Source organism: Eptatretus burgeri, chromosome 20 (genome assembly GCF_056783735.1).
Source record: "Eptatretus burgeri isolate ZD-2024b chromosome 20, Ebu_testis_v1, whole genome shotgun sequence".
Taxonomy (NCBI): Eukaryota; Metazoa; Chordata; class Myxini; order Myxiniformes; family Myxinidae; genus Eptatretus; species Eptatretus burgeri.
Genome location: NC_140980.1, coordinates 1,588,707 through 1,610,754, shown reverse-complemented (window position 1 = coordinate 1,610,754; position 22,048 = coordinate 1,588,707). Strand labels below are relative to the sequence as shown.

The following is a 22,048-nucleotide window of genomic DNA, read 5'->3' as shown; positions in this document are numbered from 1 at the left end:
TAAATGATTTTTGTGATTGATAAATGATTCTTGCATGGAAGCACGAGTAGTCCAATGCAAGTTTGAAGTGGTTCCTCTGCACAAAGCTGTGTTCCATTGGTGGGTATCTTTCTATTTTTGGACCAAGCAACCAACCCAACACAGGTCATTGCTCTGTCACGAAGTGTGGAAATCTCAAACCCGAGCACGAACTAGTGGAATCGAACTTGCATCAGTCGGTGTAAGAACAATGCATTAATGTCGATGGTAAAAAGGAGAGAACTCAAGTGTCGGACTGGACGGAACACTTTACTCGTGAGAGACGTGAGAATCTTACCGGGATAAAAAAACTATTATAAAGAAGCTGAGAAGTCTTATCGAGACGATTTCTGAGAGTAAGAGGAATAAAAATCCAATATTATATTGTAACAGCCGTAGGACCGGCACAAGAGCCTGGTTCGAGTTCCGCGGGCCATGTCAAAATGACTGCAACGGTCAGCTAAGTCCACAGACCCAAGCAAATTCCCGAATCTGTTTGTGACGTTACAATACCTGTTGGGACCATGTGTTTAACTGAGTGATGTGGTGATAGGTGCTCGCAATCTTCCTTATCTGGCCGAGCAATCGCGAGCGCTCTAAGCTGGATTGAGCCACCTCATCTAATGACACTAAAATCACAAAAATGAGATAATTTGTACTCGTCCCCGAGACCAGTTCAATTTATTTAATAACAAGCAAATACCACTCGTCGCTTAACTGACGGGATTACTGATAGGGGTGGAAAAAAGAGGGGGTAGAGGTGTGGGGGACAGAGGGGGGGGGAAGGCAGTGTGAGGTGAGAGGAAGTGAAGGCAGATGTGCAGTGGAGCATTAATTACGATTCAACTCTCATCAAAATCCTTCTGCATGGAATACCAGTGAAGATGGAAACAAAATAATGTCTGAAATCCGTTTTCTACCAGTCATACTATAAATCCCGCCCAGAGACAAACACTGCCCAGACACGTTCGGACACAAACACCACCCGGACAAGTCGAGCCAAGCTGTCTGGAGTCAAACACTGCTCAGACATGTCCGGAGACAAACACCACCCGGACGCGTCGAGCCAACTGTCCGGAGTCAAACACTGCTCGGACATGTCCGGAGACAAACACCACCCGGACGCGTCGAGCCAAGTTGTCCGGAGTCAAACACTGCTCGGACATGTCCGGAGACGAACTCCCGTCCAGAGACAAACTGCCTGAACACGCCTGGAGCCAATCTGTATGGAGACCCACACCACCCGAACACATCCAGAGAAAAACACCGCCCAGAAACAAACATAGTCCCCGACACGTCCTCTGACAAACACCGACCCAACACACCCGGAGATAAACACCGCTCCGATGCTTCTGGAGATAAACTCCCGTCCAGACATAAACACTGCCCGACACTTTCGGAGACAAACACCGCCCGGAGGCAAGCCTTTCGGAGATAAAATCCTTCCCTTCCCCTTAACAAAATTTGAGGTCCACTGGATGAAAACTGACAATTTTCTGCAAACTTGACCTTTTCTGATCTTTGACCTAAAAACCAGAAGAAAAAAGAAAGAAGAGAAAATGCAGAAAAAGTCCCATAAAAAAGCGGTAAGAAACCAGAAAAAAACATTTTAAAATCCAGAAAAATACAAAAAAGAAAAGAACCAGAAGAAACAAAACACCAGAAAAAAAAAACAGAAAAAGAAAGCAGAGCAAATGCAGAAAAAATCCCATTAAAAAACAGTAAGAAACCAGAAAAAAAAAATTTTAAAATCCAGAAAAATACAAAAAAGAAAAGAACCAGAAGAAACAAAACACCAGAAAAAAAAAACAAAAAAAAAGACACCAGAAAAACTAGAACGGGCAGTCGTAGAGGGCATATACCTTCGCCGCCGCTACTGTTTTGTTCTTGGCATAAGAGTGTGGGGAACAGAACAAGGACAATTTTGGTGCTGATTTCATACGAATCGGATAAGAATTGACTGCGTTATGATAAAAATACGCACATCTGCAAGGTCGTGACCCCCCTGACCTTTGACCCCCAACTGCGAGTAAGGGCAATTACGTCATTGTGTCAAGTTGCATATCACAAGATTGGGTATTAAATTCTGAACATTTTGGCATTAGTGTCATGGAAATTGGATAAAAATTGACCGCGATATGGTAAAAAGACGATTTTGACCTTTTCATGACCTTGACCTTTGACCCGATTGCTCCCAAAATCTAATCAAATGGTCCTTGGCTAATAACCAATCATCCCACCAAATTTCATGCAATTCGGTTTAATACTTTTTAAGTTATGCGAATAACAAACAAATAAATAATCATTGGCATCTCCCACAAACATATATTTTGGTACTGATTATAATGCCAGGATTTGGGACATTTTCTTTTACAAACAAGGGTAATGACGTAATTGTGTCATGTCGCCCATCACAAGATTGGGCAATGAATTCTGAACATTTTGGCATCGGTTGCATGCCAATTAGATCAAAATTGACCACGCTATGGTAAAAATACGAATTTGACCTTTCCGTGACCTTGACCTTTGACCCGATCGCTCCCAAAATCTAATCAAATGTTCCTTGGATAATAACCCATCATCCCACCAAATTTCAAGCGATTTGGTTTAATACTTTCTGAGTTATGTGAATAACACACACACACACACACACACACACACACACACACACACACACACACACACACACACACACACACACATACTCACAAATAAATAAATAAATAAATAAATAAATACACAGCGACCAATACATAACCTTTCACAGAATGCGAAGGTAAAAGTAAACCTGAAAAAAACAGGGTCTTAATTCACCATTTTTTGGGGCTGCTGAACCATGCCTTGACTTTGAACAGGCCACAACGATTTCTAAACCACAAGAACAATATTTCATTTCCCTCACTCATATTATCGAATGCCTGATCATCATAGCTATGAATCGCTGAGTACATTGCAATGCTTTTAAACGCCCGGAGACACCAGTCTTCGTGGCTTTATTTCTTTTCCACCCGGGTCATAACCTTGAAAATTTCAAACTTAGCCGAATTACAAAATCTAAGATCCAGAATTCAATTTAGCAGCAATTCCGACTGTGAGAAAAGTGTCCGTTGGTCCAATTTGGACATGTTTGATATTTCTGGCATCTCCGGGAGGTGTGTGTTTAATTCGACGGGTCGGTGATCGTGAATCGCTTGTCAAACCAGCCGTTCCTTATCAACTGTTTCGATGGAGTGCTTAAGCCACTTGGTGAGTGCGAAACAAGATTCACACTGTCACTTGATACTTATTGTATGTGGATCGACTTGACAAAATGTTAAAGGGCCACTCACCTACGTTAGCCCTGTCTTGTTCGTGGTGCCTGGCTCACTGAAAATGTGTATTTTTATTTTACACCACGTTTCCCCTTTTTGTATGAACTTTCATTATACGACCCGTCACTTCGGCATAGATAAATACAAATAAAAAAACCGAAACGATTCGTTATCACGGCAGGATAGCCGAGACTACTAAGGGTAGTTAACTACGTGCTGTAAATTGCAGTGCTGTACTTTACGACATAGTACAAGACCCCCACTCCCGTTAACAAGACCCCCACCCCCATTAACAAGACCCCCACCAACAGCACTCGGTACACAATTACCCATCAATACTCAAACTACCTAAAAGTCTTATCAACATCCCCTTACCCCTCCATCTCCATAACTCCCAGGTACCTATCTAATCCTAATTTACACTAATCTACTGTTTCTACTGCCACTACCTTGCCAGGGAGGCCATTCAACGCATTAACTCCTCTCTGAGTGAAAGTCCCCTGCCTAACTACCGTTTTAACTCTCCTCTTCTTTACTCTCAAGCGATGGCCCCTGGTCCTTTCACTGTCTACTCTGTTGAATAATTCATCTTCACTTATTTTATCTCAACCTTTATTATCTTAAACATCTCTATCATATTATCTCCTCGCAACCGCCTCCTTTCTCTTGAAACAATCAACAACATTCGTCACCAATCTGTTGTAGCGAACGCAGTGAGCTTCATACTTAACGCGTGCACATGAGAGAATAGGAAACAACAAAAACAACAACAACAACACAATACCCTGGCAATTTGGAATCTGTGTCGTTGGCGATGACCCTTTTGCTTCCGTTTTTATTTTTGCTTCTGTTTTTTTTTTTTCCGCTTTTTGTCATGGGGAATGATGCATGCCGGGAGATGAAGGCATCGTCGGAGACATGAAAGACCCAAATAATATCAGACATGGTGTATATTTCCTCCCCTGATTTTAATAAAGATATCTCCCGCATCATCAAAAAAAATTTTTAATCTTGATTTACGTTATTTTATCGCTGATCCCGAATCCAGGCCGAAGTAACCGTAAATTGCGTGTACAGTTGTGAACAAGTTATAGGTTAAGTCAGAAGCGAATGTAAGAAGAATACTACGTTCGCTTCTAGTATTTATGTTTTTTAGATGAGATCCTGTTCTCGACGGTGTAGTTGTCGTTGTGAATGATGCATGCCGGGATATAAAGGCATCGTCGGAGACATGAAAGACCCAAATAATATCAGACATGGTGTATATTTCCTCCACTGATTTTAATAAAGATTTCTCCCGCATCATCAAAAAATAATTTTTAATCGTGATTCACGTTGTTTGATCGTTATAAGGTAATGTTGAAGATTTTTTTTTAAGATGAGATCCTGTTCTCGGCGGTGTAGTTGTTGTTGAGGTATAATGTTGAGGTAATATTTATTTTTTAGATGAGATCCTGTTCTCGGCGGTGTAGTTGTCGTTGTGAAGGTAATGTTGAGGATTTTTTTTTTCAGATGAGATCCTGTTGTAGGCGGTGTAGTTGTTTTTGTGAAGGTAATGTTGAGGTAATATTTATTTTTTCAGATGAGATCCTGTTCTAGGCGGTGTAGTTGTCGTTGTGAAGGTAATGTTGAGGATTTTTTTTTTCAGATGAGATCCTGTTGTAGGCGGTGTAGTTGTTGTTGTAAAGGTAATGTTGAGGTAATATTTATTTTTTTAGATGAGATCCTGTTCTCGGCGGTGTAGTTGTCGTTGTGAAGGTAATGTTGAGGATTTTATTTTTTTCAGATGAGATCCTGTTGTAGGCGGTGTAGTTGTTTTTGTGAAGGTAATGTTGAGGTAATATTTATTTTTCCAGATGAGATCCTGTTCTAGGCGGTGTAGTTGTCGTTGTGAAGGTAATGTTGAGGATTTTATTTTTTCAGATGAGATCCTGTTGTAGGCGGTGTAGTTGTGTGAAGGTAATGTTGAGGTAATATTTATTTTTTCAGATGAGATCCTGTTCTAGGCGGTGTAGTTGTTTTGTGAAGGTAATGTTGAGGATTTTATTTTTCAGATGAGATCCTGTTGTAGGCGGTGTGGTTGTTGTTGTAAAGGTAATGTTGAGGTAATATTTATTTTTTTAGATGAGATCCTGTTCTCGGCGGTGTAGTTGTCGTTGTGAAGGTAATGTTGAGGATTTTATTTTTTTCAGATGAGATCCTGTTGTAGGCGGTGTAGTTGTTTTTGTGAAGGTAATGTTGAGGTAATATTTATTTTTCCAGATGAGATCCTGTTCTAGGCGGTGTAGTTGTTGTTGTGAAGGTAATGTAAAGGTAATATTTATTTTTTTCATAGCAAAAAGACTGTTTAATTTGATATATTTAAGAAGCGAATGTAAGAAGAATTCTACGTTCGCTTCGAGGCTTTGCCTATTCCTTATTATTCTGGATCATCAAACGTGCCGAGTGTTCCAGTCTTCCACACTAAGGAAATATGTACATAGATTCACACTGAGGAAGCCACAACCAAAGTGTTTTATTGCGCATTTATATATTTATTATATATAAATATTATTAAATATTTATATATTTATATCCGCACCCTGATGACGTCAATCCGCAAGCATGAAAGGATACCTCAATGTTAAATGCTGTGCGGTGTATAAACACGATTGGGTTTGATTTCTACCTTGTAAATGTTTAACGTGTGGGACAGTGTTTTGCTCTCTGTCTCGCTGTGTAGTCACTAACAGTGAGGATAGAATTATAATAAATATGAGATGCAGAGTCGGCACATTACAAAGCACTGTTTGAGGAAACCGGAAGTGATGTCAGAACGACCATGTGATCAGACCAGAGGCTGGATCTCCACTAAATATTATTGTAGTTCAGGTTGGCTTCTGAGTTTTAATATTAATGTCATCATTATTCAGAATTTTAATTGTGTTGTAGTTTTCCAAGTGACACGATCAATTGATGAGTTTTCCTGTTTCGTCGGTCACGTGACTGTGCGGCGCGAATCTGCCGCTGAGAAACCGTGATTCCATCGTGATCACGTGATTTCCTTTTTCTGGAATACTTCAGGTTCTCCCCTCGTGTTCCTTACAGTCTCCTGCAGTCAGGACGATGCGCGATGAACCAAGATCTCTCCGGCGAAGATCACAAAGCGAACACCATGGGATCCACGAGCGGCTTCGATGGAGGGAACACGGTCGGTCCGGGAGGTTCTCCCTCATCCCGCGGGTCCATGGTCGGTTCACCCGAGGATAAGGAGTCCGGACCCGGTACGTGACGTTCACTCTGTAACGAGATCTTGTGGTTCCTGAAAGTTTAGTTTTAATGGATTGTTCGTGTTTTAGATTCTGTTGTGAAGGTGAAGCTCGAGTCCGAGTTCGTCCATGATTCATTCCCTCCATACGAAGGTTTGAACCACAAACTCATTCCCTCATCCACCGAAGGTGAAGGATCACGATATCTCAACCAGTTGTGGACGGATTCGGATGAACCTTGGTGGACACGTTGGTTGGGTTCGTGGAGTAAACACCTGCCGTTGTTAATTAAATAATTCACGGAGAACTTGCACGTGCCCGACAGGTGTGATGGAATCGATCGGTCACCAACATGCACTCCCATCCATGAAAACACCGAGGGATGTCTGTTTGTTGAAGTTTTTTTTTGAACACATGGTCGAGGCTCGTGGAAGAGCTAGTACGAGTACACTGAACGGATCAGAACACAACAGAACAAAAGGAACAGCAGAGAGAGGGGGAAACACCAACAGCAGAGCCGAAGACCAAGACAGAGGGCAGCGGACAAAAAATGGGTGTGAGGAGGAATTGGGGGGACAAGATGGAGACAGAAGAAAACTCTCAGTAGAGAAACTTTAAATTTGGAAGGAGGACGGGGTGGAGTGGGGGTTGACGAGGGGAGAAAAGATCATGGTTTTGGATGGGGGATGATTTGAGATGGTGGGGGAACAGCTGTCTTCAAAACCTGGAGGGAAGAAGGAGATTGAAGAGAATGTGGAATCGGTTCTTCTGACCACGTGCTTGTCAAAGTGGACATCTCTTTGGCTGTTTAATTAGAGAGGCACCTCAGCCCCATGGAGTCTGGCATTTCACTCAGGCCGACTAGCAGGGTCTCCAAGCAGTTATCAAACTTCTCGACTGGTCTCCCGTCGCTACTTTCTCCAACATCAACTCATCCTGGAAATTCTTTCAAAGAAACTTTCTCTCCCTCATGCACAGATTTATCCCCTCTCGTCTTCAGTTGTCCTTCCCTTCCTCCCGCCCTTGGTTCACTGAAGCTTGCGGCGAGGCAGTTGTCCTGAAACAACTTGCCTTTGCCTCAAGGAAAGCAAACCCAACTGATTTTAATCTCAGCTCCCTCCATAAAGCTCGGAACAAGTGTGTATCCATCCTCAGGAGAGTCAGAAAACAACTTCTTTCTAATCTCAAGTCTGAACTCTCAAACCTCTCTCTCCTCCTCCAAATCCTGATGGCGTCTAATCACATCTGTTTACTTGTGAATGTTCCCCATCCATCCCCTCCCTTACCTCAAATGGCCGCACTTCTGATACTTCACGTGAAAAGGCTGAATGCCGAAACTCGGTGTTTGCATCGAAATCTTGTGTCTGAAACCCATTGCTTTCTGTACCCATCTCACCCAGTCGCACCCAACTGTCCCTGGACTGTGTGTCATTTTCTTCCAACGAAGTGGAGAGCTCGTTTTCAAACCTCGACCCAGATTCTGCAACCGGTCCAGACGGCATCGGCCCACGTGCTGTGAAAACCTTCTCCTCTGCTCTTCCTCACCCTCTCTCTGTTCTACTCAACCTCTCATTTGCTCAAAGTCATCTGCCATCTGCTTGGAAATCAGCAAACATTACTGCCCTGCATAACAAAGGTGCAAAAACTGATCCCTGCAACTGCAGACCGATCAGCCTTCCGCCAATCTTCAGCAAGGAATCCATCATTGCTTCAGACATTAACCCCTTCTCCAATGGCTTGATTTCCGATCTTCAATTTGGTTTCAGACCAGGTCACTCTTCCCTGGATATGCTGCTTCTGCTCTCCCAACAATGGATGGAGGTCCTCAATTCCGGACATGAAATCAGAGCCACATCCCTCAACATATCACGTGCTTTTGGTATGGTCTGGCACCCTGCCCTGCTCACCAAACTCACTTCCTATCAAATCCAAGACCAACTCCACTCATGACTCGCAGACTTCCTCTCCTGTCGCAGTCAACGTGTGGCTCTGAATGGAGTTCTTTCATCCCCTCTTCCTGTCCAGGCTGGAGTTCCTCAAGGTAACGTTCTGGGCCCTGTTCTTTTTCTGGTTTTCATCAATGATCTCTCCGACTCTCTGGAAAATCCTCTTTATCTCTTTGCTGATGACTCCACCCTCTGCCGTACCATCTGTCATCCCTCAGACCGGCAAGCAGCAGCTTCTTCACTCACTGCAGATCTGGATAAAATCACAAACTGGTAGAACACGTGGAACATGTCTTTCAATCCAGACAAATCTCACACTCTCACGATGTCTCTCCGAAAAGACCATTTGGAAAACTCCCCCATCCACTTTCTCAGTCCTTTCTTTCAGCCTCTGGGTCTGACAATCTGCCATGATCTTTCAAGCTTCTGGGTCTCACGATCTGCCATGATCTATCCTGGGAAAGCCACATTTCCCAAACTAACCTCCAAAGCCAGTCTCCGACTGGGAATCCTCCCTCGTGCAAAGTCCTTCCTCGGCCCACCTGAGCTCCTGACCACATACAAAGCTTCCGTCCGCAGCCTGATGGAGTACTGCTCTCCCCTCCGGACTGGTGCTCCTGCCTCCCACCTTTCTCAGCTTCACGCTGTGGAAACCAAGGCATTTTGGATCATTGGTATCTCCTGTGGTGAGGCTGAATCTTTGGACCTCTCACTCTCTCACCCAGGCAGGTCGGTGGTCTTTCTGTCTTCTACCGTCTCCTCTCCGGTCTCGCCCCACCTGCTCTGTCTGCGATTTGTCCCCACCATATTTCCGCAGGGCTCTCAAGGTCCTCCAACAACCCCCTTCTGGTAAAACGACCAAAATCACGAATCACTGCTCACCTTCACTCTTTCATTCCTCTTTTTTCCCACCTTTGGAATGAACTCCCTCACTCTGTTCGATCGCATTCTTCCCTCCAGGCCTTCAAAACAGCTGTTTACCACAACCTCTTATCGTCCCCCATCCAAATCCTTGATCTTTTCTACCCCCGATAATCCACCCAAACCCACCTCCTTCAAATTTCCTGCTTTCCTTCCTGAAAGTCCCTGTAATGTCCATCTTGTATGCCCCGTGTTCCCCATCCCATCCCTCTCCCTTCCACAGATCTCATGTCTCTGTTCCCCACTGTTTTTTCCTTCCCACTCCCGCCCCTTTTTTCTCGTGCCCCCCTTGCTGTGCGTTGTGTGTTCGCTCTCATACGAGCCTCGACAAGGTATTCAAAAAAACAACAACTTTATTTGAGGTCAAAAGGTCAACTCAAGGTCAAACTTCTAATATCAATTTCAATCTAAAAAATAATCAATTTTCATCTGATTGACTTGAGCTTCGATTAAGATTGTCAATTTAATTCTTCATGAAATGGACACTTTGATGTATCCATGGCAACCTTTGTGGAGGGGGGTAGATCTTGCAAGTATCGTGCTCTGCACGACGTCTTTTTCTTGTTTGTTTTTCTGTCTGGTTCTTTTGTTTGTCCACACAGAACGTTTGTGCATGAATTACATTGGACCCTTGAAGACCACGAAAACCTCCTAGACCCTTTATGAGACCCATTAAGAACATGAGGACCCAAAAGAACATGAAGGCGTCTAATACCCTTTCAAACCCGAAGACCTTTTGACACTGAGGACCCTTGATAACCCTAAGTCCATTTTAAAACCCGAACACAACGAAGACTTTCAAACCCTAAGACCCTTTCAGATAATTTAGAACCCAAGCAACCTTTAAGACCCTGAACAATCCTACGACCCTTAATTTCCCAAAGAACCTTGAAGACCCTTTAGAGCGTTTCAGACCTTCGACCCTAAGACACTTTCGAAGCCTAAGACCCTGCAGACCCCATTGACCCCGTTCCACCCTTTAGAACCCTGAAGACCCTCAGTCTCCTTTCCACCCTTTACACATTGAGGCCTTCACACCTTTCAGACCTTTTAATACCCTGTGGATTCCGTTGACCTTGAGATCCTTTTATAATTTTCAGAACTTGTTCGACCCCTTCAGACAATTCTGACCCTTTAGACCTCAAATGACACCCTTGAGACCCCTTCGACCTTTAAAAACCATTGAGACTCTTTAGAATCAGATGCATTCAGACCTGTTTCAGACCTTTCCATCTTTCAACCTTTCGACCTTCAGACCATTTGACCTTTGCAACTTTTCGGACCCAAAATAACCTTTGGCCTTCACACATTTACAACAAGACCATTTATCCCTTTCATTTGCAATCAACGACCTTTCATTCAGTACATCCTTCCATTTATTTGCCACACCAAATGCACCAACCCAACCAAATCCTGGTGAGGGTCTGCAATCTCTGATTGTTCTTTGTTGTTGTATTTGGTGTTGTTTTATGATGTTAAACAAAACTTGTTTTAATCTGTGAACTGTAGCTCCTTCTGTTGGCATACCTCCCACTGGTTGTTTTAATCTGTTTGTTTCGTTCAGTGCTGTGTATGGTTGCTCTCATTGTCCTAATTATTACCTCCACCACCGAAGGTGGATGGAGATGATGTTTTCACCCCTCTGTGTCTGTCTGTGAACAGGATATCAAAAAACGTTGTGTACAGATTCGGACGAAAGTTGGTGGACAGGGAGGCTGCAAATCACCGGTCGTGCTCCTTATATGACCTTCCACGTGCATCTTGGTCTATGCTCTGGACCTTCTTCGAGCCCGTGTGCCGAGGCTATGTATATCTATGAGGGTGTGGACAATATTTAGGTCTTCTTGAGGAGGACACGTGTGGTCAAGCATTTGGTGTTGAACTGATCGCCGGCAGCGAAAGATGAGGAGACAAACGGATGTTTAAACACCACTTGCGAAACCATCTCTCAACCGTTCCAGCCTGGAGGGGGAGCGTGAAGACCATTCACTTGCATTCCCACCACCCGCGGCTGTGGGTCGTGTCTCCAACATTCCGTGTGTGTCCCTGAACGTCACCAGTTTCGTGAAGTCTGATGAGCTGCCCGTGTCACGGTATCAGGGTCCAAACCCGGGATGGATGGTCTCGGTGTCGCTACCAAGAGTGCTCCTATGGAGTCCGATTCCTACCCACCCGGTGAGTGGACCGCCCTCATTGACTGAGCCTGCCATCTTTGTGACGTCTGAGGAGGTCGCTACTTGGCTGGAGCTATGACTGGTCGTTTAGTGCGGTGCTGGATGTGGTGACCAGGACGCACGTTCATACTGACGGATACGGCCTCGAGTGATGTGACGCGGACATCCCAGCAGAGATGTCGGACGGTCTACACAGCGGTGCCCAAGGGTGGACGCGGGGACTGAAGACTACTGCCATGGCGTTGTCCAATATCGCTCCATTAGACCTGCATTTGGGGCATGACGCGGCCCTGCAGCCTGGCCCCATGATGGTATTTGATTCGGCGAGAAGGACCATCGTGGGATGTTGATGGAGTCCCCAACGGACTCGCAGATTGTAACAAACTTGGAGCCCTCCTGGCCCATCCTGCCGCCTGTTCTGTTACCGTTGGGCGCTCCCCTGCCATGTGTGCCATTGATTTGTATCGATGTTGGAGGTCCACTGGGTTGCACCAACTGTAACGAGCGGCTGGAGGAGGCTTCCGTGCAGAAACCCGTCCGTGGCTGCGTATGACACCATGAAGAGGCAGAGGACGCAGGACATGGGCGAAAAGGTGTTGTCCTGTCCAAGGGGGCAGCGATGTCACCGAGCAATGTTGGTCGATTTCATGACCACTGTGGGGAAAGAAAAAGAAACTGAGCACAGACGTGAGATTTCATCCATGTTGACAAATGCGAAATGTTTGTTTGTTTGTGACCCTACTCCTCTGAGCCCCCAACGGTTTCATCGCCACAAAAGTTTGTTGGATCACATTGTTTACCACGGTGCACCTAAATAGGGGGTTTAAACATTCATTTTCTCACAATTCATCTATCTATAATTTCAGCAATGTGTGTGTGTGTGTGTGTGTGTGTGTGTGTGTGTGTGTGTGTGTGTGTGTGTGTGTGTGTGTGTGTGTGTGTGTGTGTTTGTGTGACCGCTGTTTCTCGACAACCACTGGTCTGATCTAATTGAAACTTGCCAGCTATATTGCTGGGGACCTGAGTATCTGCCTTTTCAAGGTTTGATATTAATCGGATAAGTGCTTCCCAAGTTCTGGCCATTTATTTACCAACCAATGACAAGACATGTTGCTGCGCCATTTATTTACCAACCAATGACAAGACACGTTGCTGCGTAGGCGTGGCCGATGGGGAAGAGAACCTCAGCCGCATTCCCCCATTACGGGTTACAACTTACGGACTTCCGGATAGTGATGAGTTAGTGCATTCTAATAATTTCTCGATTTCTTATGCGCATTTATAAATAAACACAATGCCCCAATCCAGTCGTCGTTTACGAGAGCGAAGGAACAGAATGTGCGGTTGTTTGAAAGTTTTTTTTTTGTACGCACGTTTTATTTTTTTTCTTTCTCTCTTCTCTTCTCTTTGTGTTTTTCCTTGCGATGACATTGCGAAAAGGCAAAATACGTTGGCGCTAATTGAATAATTGGCCATTAAAACTAAATTGCGAATAAAATCGTTACTGCGATATGCGAACTTCCGGACAGTGAGGACTTAACTTCGCGTAGGCCGGTGCGCTGCCGGCCGACGATGACGTCATGTGCCGTGCTGGTTACAATGGGGATCGATCGGTGCCTTAGTTACTGTGGTGTAGGAGTGGCAATGGTCAATGGCAGCGAATGTCATACTTATTTGATGCAATAAAATGCAAATTAATTATTTATGTGATTTTCAGGATTTTTGTTTTAGATTCCGTCTTTCACAGTTGAAGTGTACCTATGATAAAAATTACAGACCTCTACGTGCTTTATAAGTGGGAAAACCTGCAAAATCGGCAGTGTATCAAATACTTGTTCTCCCCACTGTACGTACACAACGTTTCGTAAAAAAGTTCATTTTCTTTCGGATTTAAAACCAGATACTGATATATTAGGTGAGGTGGTTACCTGCGATCGTCAAATATAGTATCAAATGTGAAAAATAACTGTTACTATAATGACGTTACCATGACCGGTAAGATCAGTGAAGGAGTCACGTGACCTCTCAAATGCGCCAACCATTCAAAAACCGAAAATAGTACAAACACAACCCACAACATCGATGTTAAGGTCATGTTACTGCTCATCTCATGACGTAACTCTCAAGGGTGAAAAAAAAGAGTGTCAAAAATAAAGGTTACCATCTCAGCTAACTTCATCAAATATACTGTTGTGGTTGACGAAATTCGCAAACCACCATTCAGGTCCCTTAGGTGAGATATCTCTGTAAGTATATGTGTAGTTAGGCCCAAACCCGTTGTTTAGAGGGAATAAATGTCATTCATGCGGGCTGGGACCCTTTTAGATAGCCGTTTTTCTTTTACTATCTTTATTTTGGACCAGCCGCCATTACTACCACCACCAACCACGTCTCAACAGCCATCACACAACAACCACCAACCGCAACGCCGCTTCATAACAACAACAACGCCAACAGCCACGACCTTTACCGTCACAACTCGCCCTCGCAACCATCGCATCACCGCCATTTCCGCGCCGCTTGTGGGCACCGATACTGGACTCGTGCAGGGCGCGCACCGAGCAGCGTGTGCAGAAACATCACAGCCTTTCCGAAGAAAACGGATCAAAAACGACTCACGCCCACTTCTGTTCCGTCCTATCGGCGAGCGTGGGGCGATTTGGCCCCGCCTCCAGGTGCGTTGGAGTGTGGTCGCTATATGCAAATTCATGGATCAAAAAGCATTCACGCCCACTTTTCCTCTGTCCAATTGGGAGCCAGCCGGAGGTGAAGGGTCAGAGGTAAAGGGTCGAAGGTGAAGGAGCGAGGCCACGGGGGATATAAAGGGCCGCGTTCGTCAGTTAAGTTCAGTTCGAAGTTGAGTTGGGAAGGAGTAGTAGGAGTCAGTTCGGAGTTGAGTTGGGAAGAAGAAGTCAAGGCAGTTCGGAGTTGAGTTGGAAAGAGCCAGTCAAGAGAGGAGTCGAAGAAGGCGGTTGGACGGAGCTGTGGAGAGTTGGAGAGGTGGCGGCGGCGAAGGCGGTCGAGGGGGTGCTCGTGTCAGAGTCGGGGAGCTGCGGAGGGGAGAGGCCAGCAACGCGACCAAGGTCGTGGTGGAGACGCTCGTCGCGGGACCCGAGACAGGGAGATATCCTCCTTCCCCCGAGCATCAACAACCCCCTCCTGTTTCCCCCCACGCTGAGATAGTGCGAGAAGGGGGGCCCCGTTCCCACCCCATACCAGGCAGTCCCAGCGAGGCCCGCGGAGTCGGGGCGCGAGCACCATTTTGCGGCTCATCACCAGACGGGTAGGCCCGACGCGGTCTCGGCCCCAGGCCCGCCTGCCCCCCTCATCCTTGAGGGTGGTCCTTTTCTTTTGCTTTGAGTATATGTGTTGTCGGCGCCGTCTGTGAAGTAAAACTGTATAAGTGTTGCCGTGTGCTCGGTAGTCGGTTAGCTCTGCATTGTGTTTTGCTTTTCTATTTGCTTTTTGTGTGTTATTGTGTGTTTCTTCTTCTTTTACATTTGCTTTTGGTGTAATTGTATATGTGTGCTTTCCGTTCATCGCGAAATAAATGTGCTTTATGTTGAACTGTTTTCCCGTTTCGCTTCGTCTTTTCCTTTATTGAATCTCCATCTTACTTCACGTAAAGGGTTGGTCGTGGGCTAAAACGCCCGATAATTAATCGAACCGTCGAGGTTGACGATAACACCGCTCGGTTATCCCGATAGCACGGAACGGGTCGCTTAAAGTGGCCCGTGTCCGAAGTCGACCTGCGGCGAGGTGCGATCGCCCGGTCTACCCTCCGTGTGGGTACTTAGGTCGGTCGAATTTGGCGAGCAACCCTATCCCACGTGGGGAGCCGATTGGCACGATCGTGGTGAGGCCGAAAGGTCCACCCGTGACTAGTTCCCGGCGTTAGTCCGAGAGGGTCACGACGGGATTGTCCGTCCGGTGGGCGACGTGCCGCGATTCGAGTTACGTGGCCGTTCGCACGCCGGCGGGCGCGAATCCGCAACAATACATATATCATTTCGTTTCAATGAACCAAGTTCACATCGAGATTTGTTTTTTGATCGTCGATGTCTCACCTCGAATGAGGAAATGTTTGGAGTGTGTATTGTTGTTAGAAACGGGAATTCAATGTAAAAATTCAGTGAGATGTGGTCGTGGGTGGAGCCGGTAACCTTGGTAACCACTAATTTTTTTCCGATTTTCAAACGGTTTCTGGTCACTATCAAAGAAATAGTCAATCACAGGTGAGATATATTTAATTTCCTACAAGCATTATCGATCTTACCGACCTCTCAACGATGTCTTGTCTCAGGGGCCATTCAAAAATTACATGTTGACGTGTGGGGGTTGGGGTTTGGAGTGGAGTGGGGTGGGGGTGGGTGGACGTCCAGACGTTAGTGAGTTTTACAGGGGGGTTGGAGGTGTTTCCAGAGCCATGATGTGATGACCTTTTTCATTACAAATTAAAATGACCTGTTAATTTTGGACGTTTCTCGGTGAGCTTTCCCGTAACCTTGAACGAGGTTCTGATCGAGCTTTCCTCTATGAGCCAAGGCTTTGCCGAGAGATGTCACTGTAAGCTGGTCGTTGGAAGAAAAAAAAAGTGAAGCCACCTTTGTGAGAAGATGAAGAAGAGGGAGGAAGAAGTGTCTGCAGCAGGAAAATAGGTTATCCATCTCAATGTGTGAAAGTAAAATGTGTTTTATATTCGTGACCTCACTGCTTTGAGCTCCGAAAGTTAATTCACGACGAAACTTTCGACGATCAGATTTTTAAGCACAATGCACCTAAATCTGCGTTTTAAACGGTCATGAGGAGGTCGTTTGGCCCACCGTTTCCGTGTTGCACTCCAGAGTTGATTTATTTATGAACATGAGTTAATTTATTTAGACAGCTTCACTCCTTCACACCCTGTAGACCCACATTTTACCCTTTAATACTCACTTAGACCCTGTTAAGGCCTTTTGGACCCCTTCACACCCATTTAGACCCTTTTGAGACGTACAGCCCTTCTTCGACCCTCATGATACTGTTCAGACCGACAGACCTCAAAAGCATCTTTGGACAATTTCAGACCATTTCGACACTTTAGGCCCCTTTTGCTTTTTCACCATTCGACCCCTTTCCTCTTGAAACCTGAGTACGTGTATTAATTACATACTATTGAAATGTGAGTACCTCTATTAATTACATACGATTGAAATGTGAGTACGTCTCTTAATTACATCCCATTGAAATGTGAGTACGTCTATTAATTACATACTATTGAAATGTGAGTACGTATTTTAATTACATACTATTGAAATGTGAGTACGTCTATTAATTACATACTATTGAAATGTGAGTTCGTCTATTAATTACATACGATTGAAATGTGAGTACGTCTCTTAATTACATCCCATTGAAATGTGAGTACGTCTATTAATTACATACGATTGAAATGTGAGTACGTCTCTTAATTACATCCCATTGAAATGTGAGTACGTCTATTAATTACATACTATTGAAATGTGAGTACGTCTATTAATTACATACGATTGAAATGTGAGTACGTCTCTTAATTACATCCCATTGAAATGTGAGTACGTCTATTAATTACATCCCATTGAAATGTGAGTACGTCTATTAATTACATACTATTGAAATGTGAGTACGTCTCTTAATTACATCCCATTGAAATGTGAGTACGTCTATTAATTACATACTATTGAAATGTGAGTACGTCTATTAATTACATACGATTGAAATGTGAGTACGTCTATTAATTACATACGATTGAAATGTGAGTACGTCTCTTAATTACATCCCATTGAAATGTGAGTACGTCTATTAATTACATACTATTGAAATGTGAGTACGTCTATTAATTACATCCCATTGAAATGTGAGTACGTCTATTAATTAAATACTATTGAAATGTGAGTACGTCTATTAATTACATACTATTGAAATGTGAGTACGTATATTAATTACATACTATTGAAATGTGAGTACGTCTATTAATTACATACGATTGAAATGTGAGTACGTCTCTTAATTACATCCCATTGAAATGTGAGTACGTCTATTAATTACATACTATTAAAATGTGAGGACGTCTATTAATTACATACGATTGAAATGTGAGTACGTCTATTAATTACATACTATTGAAATGTGAGTACGTCTCTTAATTACATACTATTGAAATGTGAGTACGTCTATTAATTACATACTATTGAAATGTGAGTACGTCTATTAATTACATACTATTGAAATGTGAGTACGTATATTAATTACATACTATTGAAATGTGAGTACGTCTATTAATTACATACGATTGAAATGTGAGTACGTCTCTTAATTACATCCCATTGAAATGTGAGTACGTCTATTAATTACATACTATTAAAATGTGAGGACGTCTATTAATTACATACGATTGAAATGTGAGTACGTCTCTTAATTACATCCCATTGAAATGTGAGTACGTCTATTAATTAAATACTATTGAAATGTGAGTACGTCTATTAATTACATACTATTGAAATGTGAGTACGTCTCTTAATTACATCCCATTGAAATGTGAGTACGTCTATTAATTACATACTATTGAAATGTGAGTACGTATTTTAATTACATACTATTGAAATGTGAGTACGTCTCTTAATTACATCCCATTGAAATGTGAGTACGTCTATTAATTACATACTATTGAAATGTGAGTACGTATTTTAATTACATACTATTGAAATGTGAGTACGTCTATTAATTACATACTATTGAAATGTGAGTTCGTCTATTAATTACATACTTTGAAATGTGAGTACATCTAATAATTAGGTACTATTGAAATGTGAGTATGTCGATTAATTAAATCCCATTGAAATGTGAGTACATCTATGAATTACCATTGAATTCTGAGTATGTCGATCATTTACACACATTTGAAATGTGAGTACATCTATTGGTTGATTATGTAGTATTAGAACGTTTGTTTATTGATCACTTGCTCATGGAACGTATGAGTATAAATTTCGTTCCAATTATAGGTTGGAACGTCTTAATTACGAATAATTACCAATTGAATTGTATTAATGATGCAACACATGAGCTCACAAAACACCACGTCAAATAAGTCTTGTCGAGGGACTGCAATCTCTGATTACCCTCTCTTGTTGATCCTCCCCCGATACTCCTGTAGGATAGGGGAAGGCTTATTCCTGTTGTCGGGGTTGTTTCTGCAATTCGTGCTCCCAATTTTTTGCAATTTATTTTATGAAACTACACACACGATTTTGATGAAACTTAACCACAACCTTCATCACCCGGGATCTACCAAAATCTGTTCACGGCATTTTTAAAATCGGCCCTTACGGGGGGTTGCCCCCCAATATCGGTATTTCTTTCCTCAGAAATTACACACACAATTCCGATCAAACTTGACCACAACCTTCATCATCCGGGATGCACCAAAGTCTGTTCACGGCAAAAAAAATCGAGGTCTGAGGGGACCTACGAAGGGGTCTACGGGTGGGTTGCCCCCCAAAATATGTATTTGCTTTCTTTTCCGAAACTACAGACACGACTTGAAAACTTGACCAAAACTTGATTAAACTTGACCAAAACCTTGATCAGCTATCATTTACCAAAGTTTGTTCACGACATAAAGAAAAAATCTTGGTCTCGTAGGTCTACGGGTTGGGGGGGGGGGTTCTGATAATTCCTTTTCAGATGCTGTCCAGTTAGTTTTGTGTTTCATTGTCTTTACAGATAAAGAAATGAAAATCGTTTCTTTCACCAACTCTGCCCAGTTCGACCAAGAAGATCATTTCAATCATCAGATGCCTTCTTCTCAGGACAATGACAAATCGAGCAGCGTCTCTTCCAACAGCTACAACAGTTGTTTAAAGGTGATCAAGCAGATCCAAGGAAACGAGACACCCTACAAGTGTTCGTTGTGTAACAAGGCCTTCACTCGTTCATCAAATTTCCATCAACATCAAATCATACATCTTATGGCAAAACCCTACAAGTGTTCTGTATGTAACAAGGCATTTGCTGGTTCATCAAATTTACGGAAACATGAACGAGTACATTCCGGGGATAAACCCTACAAGTGTTCTGTTTGTAACAAGACATTTTCTCAATCATCAACTTTACATCACCATAAACGAGTACATTCCGGGGATAAACCCTACAAGTGTTCTGTTTGTAACAAGACATTTTCTCAATCATCAACTTTACATCACCATAAACGACTACATTCTGGGGATAAACCCTACAAGTGTTCTGTGTGCATCAAGGCATTTGCTGAATCATCAACTTTACATAAACATGAACGAGTACATTCTGGGGATAAACCCTACAAGTGTTCTGTTTGTCACAAGGCATTTTCTCAATCATCAACTTTACATAGACATGAACGAGTACATTCTGGGGATAAACCCTACAAGTGTTCTGTGTGTAACAAGGCATTTTTTCAATCATCAAATTTACATAAACATGAACGAGTACATTCTGGGGATAAACCCTACAAGTGTTCTGTTTGTAACAAGGCATTTTCTCAATCATCAACTTTACATCACCATAAACGAGTACATTCTGGGGATAAACCCTACAAGTGTTCTGTGTGTAACAAGGCATTTTTTCAATCATCAACTTTACATAAACATGAACGAATACATTCTGGGGACAAACCCTACAAGTGTTCTGTTTGTAACAAGGAATTTTCTGAATCATCAAATTTACATAGACATGAACGAGTACATTCTGGGGATAAACCCTACAAGTGTTCTGTGTGTAACAAGGCATTTTCTCAATCATCAAATTTACATCAACATGAACGAGTACATTCTGGGGATAAACCCTTCAAGTGTTCTGTGTGTTATAAGGCATTTTCTCAATCATCAACTTTACATAAACATAAACGACTACATTCTGGGGATAAACCCTACAAGTGTTCTGTGTGTAATAAGGCATTTTCTCAATCATCAACTTTACATAGACATGAACGAGTACATTCTGGAGATAAACCCCACAAGTGTTCTGTGTGTAATAAGCCATTTTCTCAATCATCAACTTTACATAAACATAAACGAGTACATTCTGGGGATAAACCCTACAAGTGTTCTGTTTGCAACAAGACATTTTCTCAATCATAAAATTTACATCAACATGATCGAGTACATTATGTGGATAAACCCTACAAGTGTTCTGTGTGTATTAAGACATTTGCTGATTCATCAAATTTACATAAACATAAACGACTACATTCCGGGGATAAACTCCACAAATGTTCTGTGTGTGACAAGGCATTTTCTCAACCATCATCTTTACATCGACATGAACGACGACATTCCGAGGATAAACCATACAAGTGTTCTGTGTGTAACAAGGCATTTGTTTCTTCATCAACTTTGTCTCGTCATCAAAAAAGATACCGAGCGACTTCGGTGTGAATACCGTGTTATCAGGGAAATGTCCAAATACCAGGATCTGTAAAATAAAGTCAAAATAACCTGGAAGTTGAAGAGCGTCGATATTGTGTCAGTGATAGCTGCAGCAACAGTAGTAATGAAGAAGAACCTCACTGAGATCTTCAAAAACCATCCCTGGGAATGAATATTACTTCAAACTAACTACAGTTGCAAGCTGTCTTGTGTTCAGTGACGATCCTGAAAACTTCATAATTTGCTCGAACAAACATGACCCTTCACCAAAATGGAGGTGGATACACACACTCAAACACACGCATGCATGCACACAAACACATATACATATATACAACCATATGGACACGCTCAAACGCACACATGCATGCACACAAACACATACACAACCATATGGACACACTCAAACACACATACACAACCATATGGACACACTCAAACACAATCTCAGGAATACACACACACACACACACACACTGCCTTCTTTTTGGTAGAGATTGTAAACATGAACTGGAAATCGATTTTGTTTCTCAAACTTTGGGATATCTTTTATCCCATAACTGTGTATGTTGTTCCTCTTGTTGGAAGTTCTTCACATCACCTGCAAGGGTTTATTCTTTGTACTTCCTTGTGATCAGGTGTGCAGGTGTTCACCATTAAATTGTTTGTTTTTCCCAATTGTTTCAGCCTGAATCTTTGATTACTTTCCGAGTTCAATGTTACTTGGCACTTTAATCAGATGAGGGTTATTTATAGAGAAGCATAAATTATTAATTATATCTAAAGTCCAACTACCCTTTTCCATTTGTGAGATGAAAATTTTCTTACCTTAACTTGAACAGGTATAAAAAGCATTTAAATGAATGAATAAGCAGGTAGGGATGGTCAGAGCAAATGGTATTGAGCAAGGTAGGGATGGTACCATGACGATTGATGTGCAAGGTCCATCCCGACATCTTTTTTAATTTCTTGTGTAATTAATTCATAATTGACAAATTATTTATTTTA

The 22,048-nt window shown here is 42.8% G+C and overlaps 1 protein-coding gene across 1 annotated transcript; it reads left to right on the top strand.

Moving 5' to 3' along the window:
* The first annotated feature begins 6,312 nt into the window (after window positions 1–6,312).
* On the top strand, window positions 6,313–21,718 carry LOC147008283 (uncharacterized). The gene is made up of 3 exons (XM_085865147.1): window positions 6,313–6,592; window positions 6,668–6,730; window positions 19,362–21,718. The coding sequence occupies exons 1-3, from the start codon at window positions 6,442–6,444 to the stop codon at window positions 20,750–20,752; spliced, it is 1,605 nt and encodes a 534-aa protein (XP_085721273.1). The 5' UTR covers window positions 6,313–6,441; the 3' UTR covers window positions 20,753–21,718.
* Window positions 21,719–22,048: the final 330 nt, after the last annotated feature.